General features: G+C 34.8%; 1 protein-coding gene across 2 annotated transcripts; it reads left to right on the top strand.

Annotated features, from left to right (window-relative positions):
• The first annotated feature begins 3841 nt into the window (after positions 1 to 3841).
• LOC143304276 (uncharacterized) lies at positions 3842 to 6283 on the top strand. Of its 2 annotated transcripts, none has more exons than XR_013061010.1 (4): positions 3842 to 4529; positions 4737 to 5543; positions 5662 to 5729; positions 5803 to 6283. XR_013061010.1 is itself a non-coding variant. In XM_076626702.1 (4 exons), the coding sequence occupies exons 1-3, from the start codon at positions 4077 to 4079 to the stop codon at positions 5720 to 5722; spliced, it is 1356 nt and encodes a 451-aa protein (XP_076482817.1). In that variant the 5' UTR covers positions 3851 to 4076; the 3' UTR covers positions 5723 to 5729; positions 5803 to 6283. The 2 variants fall into 2 exon arrangements, 1 of the variants encoding a protein (XP_076482817.1); XM_076626702.1 differs by having other exon boundaries at positions 3851 to 4529; positions 5627 to 5729.
• Positions 6284 to 12847: the final 6564 nt, after the last annotated feature.

Here is a 12847-nt window from a genome sequence, read left to right as displayed (position 1 = left end):
ATGTTCGGCTAGCCCGAGGGCCCGTTATAAATCTTAAGGTTTAGTTAACTAAAGTCCTTCAAACAGACAAACAGTCTTTGTCCCAACTATGGGAAGATAGGGGAGACATATTTTTCAACGAGCGGCGTCTCCCACTAGCAACTTTCCCTCGAGGGCGGCTAGCATCTTTTTCTAACCACCGATATGGAGATTGACCAATTAGCAGCAACGCCAATTTCCCTTACTTTCTGAACGAAGGCTTTTCTCGACGAACCCGATGATCTCGTATCCTTAGACACACCCCATTATAGTTTTCCTCTGTGGCATCATCGGGACGGGAAAGGCATTCTCGCTCGCGATCTCATTGATGAAAGGAGTAACTCTTTACGATCAGTGAATATTACGCGTCCGACTTTGATTTTGTGAGTACGTTCATCTATCATCCCGTCGACCGCGGATTCGTTATTGAACCTAGGATCATTGTCATTAGTTTCTCGAGTACCTAACTACCACGGTTACTTGTCCGGTTCTGTAATAATCGTATTTGCACTAGTCAATGTCTTCTCTATTGCATAACGACAACGTGTAACCCAAACGAAGATTCGTTTCACGCCCCTAACCCTAATTCTAATGTAAACCCGACGTATATATATATATATATATAATATTTTAAAATATTAATAAAAAATAATAATATTACTATAAATATTTAATTATCTATAAAATTAAATTATAAAATATTAATACTTAAATATTCTACCCTTTATTTTTAAATTGTTTAATATACAATTTTTTTTATTTTGAAAAAATGGAAATTACTATAATATAAATTGTATAATATATAATTTAATAATTTTTTATTTATGATATATATATATTAAATTATAAAATATCAAAAATTTCAATTATATATTAATATAAATAAAAAATATTAATGATATTATAAAATTAAAAATATTAAAAATTTTAAGATTGTATTTTTAATATTAATAAAAAAAATATTAATAATATTACTATAAATATTTTATTTATAATATTTAAATAAATATAATTATTAAATTATAAAAATATTAAAAATTTTTAAATTATATTTTTAGTTCTAATAAAAAGATATTAATAATATTATTATAAATATTTTATTTATAATACTTATATAAATATAGTAATTATTATTATTATTAAATTATAAAAATATTAAAAATTTTAATGTAATATATATATATTATTTATTCATTAATACGTTCATGCTGTAATACACGAACATATGCGTTACTCTGCTACTCACGATGCATCGTAACAAGTATGCATTTTTGTATGAAAAACCGTTTATTTTCATTTTATGTTCGTTTTTAAAGTCAGATGCGATACGAAATAACGTCAGTGTTGTTTTCTGGCTGCTCGCGAACATATGATATCTATTCCATTTTCAAATTGATTTTATCTACACGTTAAAGCGAGCTGTGGAATAAATCAAACTTGCTCGAGCCTGCTTGAATCTCTGTATCATTGTATCATAATGTGAGAACTTTCACAAGCCTAAATCTTTGCAGTCTGACGATCGAGAACATTGCTATCGGAAGAATCGCTCTCATCCGTAAACAAGATATTTCCAAGGATTACGTTATAATTTTCTTAGCGGCTAACCATCGAATATTCGTCAAACGACATAATTTCGCACACGGCGAACCTTATAACGTACACCTTTTTGGCGTATTATTTTTCCCACTTTTTTTTTTTTTTTTTTATTAACGTGGAGGACACCAGGTCGCTTCTGGGAAAAAGCGGCGTGGTAGTGGCGGACGCCAACGGACTAAAACCTCCATGATGACCGTCCCGGCAGCGATCTAGAGGGGCCCGGGAACTGGTGTGAGGGATACACCCCCTCCGCGCTCAATACACCCCCTCCGCGCTCAATACACCCCCTAATGGAGCGATATGCGGCCACGTTACACCGCGCCTCGTCGCCGGAGCCGCCGTGCCAGACAATCCGGTTCCCCTGCCGGGCAGATTTGCGACGGACCTAGCGCACCTCACCGAAGCGCTTCCATGGCCTCTGCCGCGCCCTCGCCGGTCAATTCTCTCAGGGTGAGAGTATTATTTTTCCCACTGCTGCGTGTGAAACCCCTATTGGACAAACTGTTCTTTGCAATACATCGATGGATAAATACGCGCACAAACACGCAATACGTGCAATAGAATGCTCGAGGTCAATTTTGTGATCCTCTTTTTCAACAGATCTTCGCAAATCCGAAGGTGTAGAATTACCTCCCAAAGACATAAGATGACAACAAACACTTTCTTGACACACTGTATAACATTGAGGTATCCAGTTTTGCCACATACAATTTTGTCATTGTCACGTTTGACTTTGTTCATTGTAAAGTCAAATTTGCACACTCCATCTGTGAAATAGTACGAAGAAATCATAGTGACTTGTATTCCTTATGATATCATGATGCCACATAATATATAATACAATACAATAATTCGCGAACAGATCACTCGTTAATTGCTTTTAAAAGAATTACCACGGAAGCTTCCTAACACGCTACCCGGGGGCCAGGGATTTATTTCGTCGATAAGTTAGGTTATTAAACTTATGTTCTTTCATTGAAGACATCGATGGACGCTGTGTTCCAGAAATAGCCAATCACACTTGGCGAAGCATAATAGTAATTTACAATAACAAATACTTAAGAATGCCTAATTTTGTTAAACATAGGGTTCAATTTACAATTATGTAAATATTACTTCTTGAAAGTAACTTCTTAATCAATTTTAACAAATTTTGTAAAATCATGTAATAAATCTTATTATTTATCATACGCGTGTATTAAGCCAATTGCCAACCGAACATGTTCAAACTGTATTTTTTTCAAAACTGGACCTTAAGCTAAAAAGCTTTATTTCACATATTCGACTTGTTCTTGTATGTGGTATCAGCACCTAGTCGGATGCCCGCGTTATGCAGGACACCCTGATGGCGTTGAACGCAACGATTCAAATTGAACTGAAAAGTCGTTATGTTTTCAGAGGACTTGTGTGTAGAGGATGGTTGATCGTGAGATTTATTAGACAAGATTGCTCGTTGTTGAAACCTTCAAGTATATTTTCAAATGATTAAATAAATAATTATAGATAATGTTCGCAAAGACGGTAGATACTCGTAGATACTGATCCATAACTCTCGTGAACTCTTTACGATTGCGTCCGTTTAAACTGGTATAGTATAAACAGATCGGGGGAGAGTCGGAGAATTCAAATTCGTCTTTGTTCGACGGTTCGACGGTTCGACGGTAACGTAACGGCGACATTGTTTTGCCCGGAGTTTATTTATTAATATATTATGTATGTCCTCACGATCTTGATACTCCGAAGCAAAAAAACAACAACATGATTTGAAATGTTCTCTAGCTCATGTACCGCTACGTGTACTTTCAAGGAGCAAAACTGACACAGTTCCGCTTGTGACGCGAGACGGAGATTATCGTTTCACTTCCTTTAACGCATTTTTGCCATTGAAAGACACTAATTTCTGTGACTTGCTTTATCTCTGTTATAAATCTCTCTTTATATTTAAAATTTTATAGTTTTTGTGCAAACGTAAAAGGTAAGTAAATATTAATAAATATTATAATAATATAATATAATGCTATATAATAATATTAATAAATACTTCGCTATTTACTTATTTTATTTCCATTAAGGTATATTGTATTTTTCATTGCATTACTTTCATTTTTATTTAGTGTAATAATAAACGCATACGTTAATATTCATTGGCATTAGTGTAATTGTAAGCTTCACTGTAAATTTAATAAAATTTATAAGAACGGAATTATTAAAAGGGTATATATGTGTAATTAAACTAGATTCTATTCTCAATGTTACTTCATTATTTTATTATTGTTTCATATATATATATTTTTTTTTAATTTACATGTGCTTCTAAGTTAATAGAACTAAACACATGTGTATGTATTAATTGCTATATACGTCATAATTTCAACCATAATATTAAATTATGGTATGTATTATTAAAAAGTATAGTTTAATGTATATATTAAATATATATCATTTATTCGTAGATTTTAAATATGGATACTGGATCAAAGAAGGAGATTAAAGAAATGATTACCAAAGATATATCGAATATACATAATTATTCCTTGGATGTTAAAAAATATATTAACAACCAGCTTGAAGACACTCTGGATTATTTACATGGTTTAATTGCTGAAATACCACAATCAGTCCCTGGCCCTTCAACTACAAAGAGGCCGAAAGTTTTGAAGAAAAAAGGTTATCGCCGTAAAGAGACTATCCCAGAAAATGATATTATCAATACTGACAATACAGTAACAGATTCAGCAGTACATGATAAAACAGAAAATAAAGATGTAAAAACTGGGGATGTGCTGGAAACAACAATTGACCGAACAAAAAGAAAGGCTGCAATAAAAGCTGCAATTAATATTAAAAAGCAGCAGTCAATGTCACTTGTTACAAAATTACGAAGACTAACTCTTGATGATGACAGTAATGTAAATGTTTGTGTCATATTATGATGAAATTTAATACTTTCAATCTTACCCCATATCTTATGTTACTAATCAATACTAACCCTTATATGTAGTATCCAATAATGTTTGATATCGGTTAATTAATGCGTCAAAATCTAATTGCTTATACAATTGTATGTACATTGTGTATATAAATACTACTATAACGTTGTTAAATATATTCTAAATTTTTAGAGGAAACGTGGAGGCCGACCTAAAAAAAAGGAAAGTGCTAGAAGTAGTTCAGATGAAAAAAACACAAAAGGTCCTACAAAACATAGTAAAACAAAAAAGAATGTTTTAAGCGAAACAATTTCAAAAGAAGATGCAAAACAGCCAGAAAGGATTGAACCATTAAAGTCTTCAATGACAACAAGAGATAGTAATATAAAGAGAACTTTTTCACGGAGTGAAAACACGAAGGGTAAATATTCTAATATTATTGATGATACAGTAATTCCATCAGCAAGAAATGATATTGAAGATCCTTCAATGTGCGAGAATGCACTTGAGAAATTTACTCCTCTTATGAATTCCACGATGGACATCAATTCTACTTATACGCAGAACATGATGGACGCTACCGCAATTGTAGAACCTTTATCACCAATAAAATCAAACGAAACGGTAGTAATTAATAAAAACTTGGCTAGTAGTATAGGAAAAAATAATGAACCTAAATTTACATCACGGTCGCCAATAACTCTGCAGGAGGAGGTTCAGCAGCTGAATCAAGCTATTGGACTCACCGAGTTCGAAGAATTATTCGCAGAAGATGAGCCATCCCGTGAAAGGGAAATGTCTAATAGAAACATGACGAAACAGGACATTCAAAATGAAATGAAGAAAAATGTGCCCGTAAGAAGGAGAATCGAGGCCTTTGAAAAAGAAAAAATTTCAGAAAAAGCCATTGTTCAAAAACTGGCACGAAGATCTGTCGAAAAAGCAAAAAAAATCTTATTAGCGAAACAAAAGAAGGACACTCAGATGATGACATCGCAGGTAACATTACAAACAGTATCAAAGTATTCTTCTGTTATAAAAACACAAGCTATTATTCATTCGATATTTTATCCAAAATATAGCTCCAAACAGTAAGGTCCACTTCTGTTTTGCACAGTAAACCTGACGACGACACATCGGACGATGAAGCCAGACCAAGGCGTACAATTCCACATTAGGCGCAATGTAAGTGTTGTTTTACTTAATGAGTTAATGAACATTATAATGCATGGAGTACTCGAATTTTTATCAATTTTAGCATACATACGCGAAAATGAACTTGCAATGCAACGATAAATTCCGAAGAAAGTAGTTATATAAATTCTTTGATAGAAGAATGTGCACACCAGATTTAACTGAAATGTTTGAAAATATAGATAGGAGTAGATTGCAATGCACGTCCAGTGCAATATGGAAGACACCACCGCGTTATTCCATGATGGAAAACGAATAGAAGTTATAATTTGTTAAACTGAATGTTGTTGATTTCAAATTGTGCCTTAGAGCAGGAATACTTGCCATACCTTGCGTGTAATATAAAAATGATGTTACATTGCAACTATCGTTAAAAGATGTATGTGTTCTTAAAATATACCAATGAACGTAAGACTATTTCACTTTTTATATTTTAGAATGATCATAGGCATATATTACTTTTATTATACTAATCAAATTTTACCATTTTTTCTTATTTATATGTATCTTCTTAAGAATTAATAAATAAACCAATTAATAAATAATTGTTTTGGTACGACTTTTTAATGAGAAGTAAATTTTATTAGATTTGCCTTATTATCACTGTCGTGTAATAATTCGCGAGATACGCGTGATATAATTCGCACGATTAAATAGCACTGGTGATTTCGTCTCTTCGTGTAACGAGGAGGGTCTGGTAAATGGGTCGACCGTGGACGTTCAATCTTGTAAGAGAACAAACGGCGGCACCGTATCGTCGAGCATTTTTCTTTCGGTCAACAGCCATCCATTTTATATTTAGCACATTCGGTTGCGACGCTAAATTTTCGTTACACCACCAGTTGTTTCGTCTGAAATTCGCGTGACGTAAGTGCATTACACTTTCGCATCCGTCAGCCATTCCTGCGACCACTTCGCGTGCGTTAACTCGATAATATTTCGTCTCTGTTACCTTGTCGCCGTTGCTGCTTGACACATCTCGCTTGCTGGACGACTGATCGATGAAAATTAAAACGGGACGCTGATTTACCGTATCGTTATTTTTGTGTCAGGTATTTTCTTTTTGCCGTTTCGGCGAATTATTTTCATTTCGAACTTTTTTAGTCTTATTGTTACGTCGATTCTTATATTTCAAGATCTAGTCTTGTACGTACGCTGGGGAGCGCTTTTATTTATTGATTCAACAAAGAATATCGTTGTAGGTGTCATACATGCGAGTAAAAGTAACGAAGTACGAGCAGTTTCACTGTAACATACTTCCTGATAATTTCTCGTTATTTATACCATAAGAAAGTATCAAAGAGGAACTCTTATCTCGAACGTGGATCTATTTGTCGATAATGCATGCGTGTAATACTCGAGTGTCGTTCATACAGCGTAAATATACGTGCAGATACGTAAACCTTTTATGATTTTTGTATCAAAGGCAAACCTGCTATAATACTCGCAAGTGAAATATAATTCTACGAAAGAAAATGGAGCAAAAGAGTTTCGTTGGTAATATATTCTTCCTTTTTCATCACAAGTTTCCTCTTTGTTGTGCTTCTGTTACATTATAATCCTGTTAGATTTACGCGCGTAAAATTTCACTTTGTTGCACTATATCTCATCATCGCCATCTGCCGAACACCTGTGAGAAACGCGGTTTACTTTGTCTCAAAGCGAGCAAACGTCTAATTTCACAAATTGGATTTTCATCAACAGCGAGAAGGGCATATGCGATGTAAAGGAGGCTGTAAGGGCGTCCTAGGGCTTACGGTGGTTGTCACGATGCCGGAAGTGGCGCCGAGCAGACACGTCAAGGGAGAATCAGAATCGCTATTGGGAAAACCATCACGAACATTTGTCCTTCGCGCCACCAAAATTCTATCTTCTGAGATATTTTTCGCGTTTCCGAGGTCATCGCCACTCTCCTTAACTTTGCCTTACGATGTATAATATCTCGATGTTACGGTAGTTAGAAATTTGTATTAATTTGGAGAACCTTGCAAAAGTACGCAAATCTGCTACGATAGTCGGATAGAGAGTATCGGCAGAGATCTGTTCCTTTATCGTGAAACTCTCTCGGACAACTTAGATGCTACCAGATATCGATTCTCGCATCCAACCATTTCGTAATAAACGTAGATCACCCAAGAAATTTCTCAATTGTCATCCGTTAATTTCGCGCAACTTTTGCTTTATTTTAGCTACGTGGGAACCTATTAGTGCGCAAATGTTACCCCGAAAATGTTACTCCTCTGTGCCAAATATCGTTCACGTGTATAATCAAAGTTGCATAAAACCGCGTACAATTGCATCAGGAAATTTCTAATAATTTGCTCGTCTCGCAGGACGAAAACAGGCTCACGAAGGATCCCTCTGTTCTGGCTATCGAATGTACCGCAAGCACGTAGTTTCAAGTGTCCGTTCTCTAGAAAATTCGAAACAATTTATGGTCGATGGTCGAGTGAACGGTGCAACGGTCGAGTCGGAAAGATCAGAAAGACAAATCATCATAGTTCGAACAGACCGGGAAGCAGAAACGCACTTCCATGATCATTTGTATCGTTGCTCGATCTGTTGCTGCGCAATGACCGAGCAAGCTGTTGATTTTTCTTTTTCTGCAATGCTACTATACTCTACACTCTATGCTTTATACCGTTCTTTTGCCCGCTATTTACCTTGTACGCGAACTTTTTATCGCTAGTGGATTGCAAAAATCCTTTTTTATCACGAATTTTACGTGACAATGCGTAGGTCAAGGTGGACGTAAGACAAAGGAAGGTGTAGATAAATAAGACAGGGTGTATTTAAAAATAATAAGTTATTTATTACAGTTTATTTAATATGTATACAGGCTATTCGTATTATAGCAGCGATAGCTAGTGTTAAATTAACAATGACAGTTTCTATCGTAGTTAATATTATATTGGTTATTGGCCATGACGAAGGCGAATTTTGATAGCCCTGGTCGAGGTCGGTGGTCTGGATCTATATCAAATAATACTATATTAATATAGCAAAGAAATGTCGTAAATATCGATATCATTTGCAAGGCGATTCTTTTTGGGCATAGTGAAATTATGTTGATCAGTTTGTGGATATTAGGTTGAAATTAGATAATAAAGTTATAGATTTACCCGTTTAAGGGATTGTTCAGGCGCCGTTAATTCACTGGATATGTCGCCCTGAAGCAGGATGTTTAAATTTTGGATCATATATTGTACTGATAGGAAGTATTTTATCGATACAATTATGAGTTTATTTGATTAAAATATCTAACGTAGTGTCCAGTCACCAAACGAATTAGTAGATCAGCCGTGAACAATGGCAGTAATTTGTATAATAACAAAGGATATGCCAAATATAGCAGAATGACTCATCGGCTAGCGGGAGGTTGTGTCTAATTATCAAAAGCGAAAGAAATATGAAAGATCCTAGTTTGTAGGACTTGTTGACAATCAATGTCAACAATTTTTTCGTTTGGTCCATAGAATGTTTTGAGTGGGCTGTATTTCGACACACGACAAAATTGATAACGTAAATAAATCTTATATATTTGTTTCAAGAAATGATAGCTTGTTTGTGAGCGGTATCTTTAGACAGGTTGTTGAAAACTGGATGTTAATTCGGATTTTATATTTTCAATAACTTCGCATGAGTATTTTAGTCAAATCTAGCACGAATCGAACAGGTGAAAACAATCTATACGGCGTTCGTGCTGAGGTGGTATGGTGATAGGTGCGTAAGGAACTACTCTTGGTGTTTTTAACGAACAATAGTTTATTTAGAACTAATCAACAATCAGCGTTAACAATTAACAATTAACAATTACACTTAACAGACAATTGGTAACAACTAACAAATAACGATAGACACCGAGAGATCATTCGACGCGTTGCTATGCAAATAATACCGAGGAGTTACACATTTAATGGCGTAAGACAGACTGCCTGTGCTTTTGTTTCGGATCGCGCAGATTCTTCCCTTCGTAGCCCATCGATATCGTAGCCCAGTGCTGGCACGCGTATGCTCTTCCGAGAATTCGGCGGAAAGAGTGTGAAGATATCGATGGTACATTGGGCACGTCGGTGTTGCGCTTTGGCGGCGTCGCGCTTTGCATCCGGAGCCGTTGAAAAGTTCCGTGGCCCGTGCCGCCACAGTGCTTGGCAGGCTTTTATTTTGTTTACCTAGTGGATCGGTATGATAGAGTTCGAGACATGTGGAAAGTACGGCTTCCAGGCAAGCAGGGGCTGATTCAGCGCATTAAAATAAGAAGAAAATTTCGTATAAACGTTTTCGAGTAGACGCTTGCTTTGTGTCACAGTACTTTCTTACCTATCTTTAGAGAAATTACTCGAATCGACCAGTTCCAGTTTCTACGGAAACGCGAATGCGTCGCGTCATAGATCGTCCATCTTGTTCGAACAGCTTACACGAATTTGTCGAAAATTTTGATCGTCACGTCAACTAACGTTTTATAAGTAAGAGATTTTAAACGCCCCCGTATTTAATAATCGAACGGATTCGGATCCGAAGAGCGTATTGGTCCGGAAATAAGGCCAGCACGATTTATCTATTTTCCAAGAAATCGTTCATCTGTGTAATGTTTAGCATCGCAAAATAAGCTATAAGCGGAACGTATGGTCATATTAGGCATATTATGTTATATAAAATTTTCTTCTTATTTCAGTATTCAGAATCAACCTCTGCCATATTTTCCACGTGTTCTGATTCACCTTGTATAATATATAAGAATGATAATTGCAAATATATTTGTATAATAACTCTATGATAAGCGCTTAATAATACATACAGTGAACTTGTAGAGAGTAACGTTTGCTGACTGTCGGAGGCACATTGTTGCTGTCTATGCAAAGACAAGTGCCCATTTCTTGTCGAAGAACTCCAGTCAATTCTAGCGTTTCACCCACATAAGTTTTCAACGCTGAAACATGAAAATATATAGTCGTTATTTTTTAGCTTTGCCTCTATTTGATCTTCATCTTATCTGCTTACGCGCTTAATAATAGAACTAGGTTTGGTCTACGTAAAAAGTAACTTCTTTTTATTAAGACTCATATTTATTAAGATTTAATAAGATACAATTTATTAAGATACATGTAACGAAAGGCAGGAAGTAGTAACATTTTACGTGAATTTGCATGGATCGAATATGCTGATGTGCTTACGAATAAGAGAGTATTGATCGATAATTATTAAAGCCAATTGTTTGTGACATGGGAATAAGCAAAAGTCATTTTTAAGTTTAAAGATCTTTAGTTTAGTATTGAAATGTGTTTAATGTATTTTAGCAAAAGTAGATAAAATAGGAATATTAAAAAGTTGTGTTTGGAAGACAAAATTTGACAAAAATGATGCATATACAAATGCTATCTGTGGTCATTAATATATTTTTTCGTTATCGACAGAACATTTTCCCTTGATTTTATTGACATACTGGATTAATCACTTCTTTAAGTTACTCGTTCTTGAAACAACATCAAAATCGTATATTGTTTCGTGCTAAAAAATCTACTAAATCCATTGACAGTGAAACGATATTTCGTATACGGTTCTTACAAGAATTATTATTATTTAAGACTTAGGAAAACGTATATACAGTAGCCACGCACACTGTGCGTATTTCTGGCGCGCGTTTCCGTTCAGTGACAGTACTTCGGCGGACTGGATTGCCGAAGCGAAAGGGTTAAAAAAATACGATAAAATCACATGTAGCTCTCTATTTGTCTAGTCGCTTTTGTAGCAATATCACTATGTCCTCTGACATACTTGAGGTTTCTTACAATTCATAAATTAAATGAACAACTGTGCAAGCGAAATCGCTGCTGTAGAATCCCCGCTTCTGTAGAATCAGTCGTATGGATTTCAAAATTTAGTGTGTCGCCGGGATTAGCGTTATCCAAAGTACGCCACAGGAATAGAACATAAAGATATTTCTCAAAATTTGCTATTGCTGGTATGATATTGCTGAAATACAAGGCTGCAGTTTCGTAATGTCGTCAAAACATTCAGTTCTTTTTTGGTCAGTCACTTTTCGCGTGCTTTGTATTGCTCTGTCGAATTTGAAAGTTTCTATTACGATAGCGGATGGTGCGAAAGACGCAAGTTTCTAGTATTTTAGAGATGTCTGAACGTCAGCTGCGTGATTATGTAACAAAAAATGGAGATATCCACTGAAATATTTTAACACGCAAGAGATTTCATGTTAAGACAATACACGCAAAGTAAATACACACGAATATAATAGTATATCCCTTTCGATGTCATTCGATTTTTGTATCATTCATTTTTTCCCCGATATATTTGAGCGATTCGAGATAAACAGGATACACTTCTAAACAATTTCTCTCAAAAGTGGCAGGAATTAATATTTTTTTATTCTGAAAACAAATAACTCTGGAAATATTGAAAATGTAAAAGAATAGGAAGCTTAAAATCCGTTCACTTGTCGATGCAATGAGTAGAACTATACATATTTCCGATAATAAGAAGAATATCTCTAATGATACTTTTAATACATCAAAAGGCAAATACTATAAAAAGATTCGACGCGCTCTTTGAATACAGCTACTATCAAGATGTATAAACATTAGAACACATAATTAGCCTAGATCGTGTCGAAGTAGTAAGTACGTATGTACTTTTGACGAATTTTTAAATTCAAAATTCTTTTGAAATCACGTTTAAAATACAGTTATTCTTAGAATATGATTTAAAATATAATCTTCTTTTTACTTTTTGCGTAATTTATTACGCAAATCATTACTAAAGAAAGTTACTTTCCAGTTGTGTTACAAAGTAATCCACTTTGTATACAGGTATGTAATAAATTGCCAGAAACTTTGATGAGAACGAACTTTTTATTAAAAAAAGTGACATCTTTCATGTATGATTTCCTCTTCAATCTAATATTTGCTTGGTAGTAGTATATCAAATATTTTTGAGCTAAAAGTAAGTAATAAATATTCGGTAGGTTTATATGCGGAATGCATAAATAATTGTTATGAGTATTGAAAGTATTACATTTTTCTGTCTAAATCGTTTCGGTTCAATTTGGAAAATCTTATTCTGCGTGTGCAATTAATACCAGCAGCATGTCAACT

Source organism: Bombus vancouverensis, unplaced genomic scaffold, assembly GCF_051014615.1.
Source record: "Bombus vancouverensis nearcticus unplaced genomic scaffold, iyBomVanc1_principal scaffold0029, whole genome shotgun sequence".
NCBI classification, from domain to species: Eukaryota; Metazoa; Arthropoda; class Insecta; order Hymenoptera; family Apidae; genus Bombus; species Bombus vancouverensis.
This window is presented reverse-complemented; position numbering and strand designations above follow the sequence as displayed.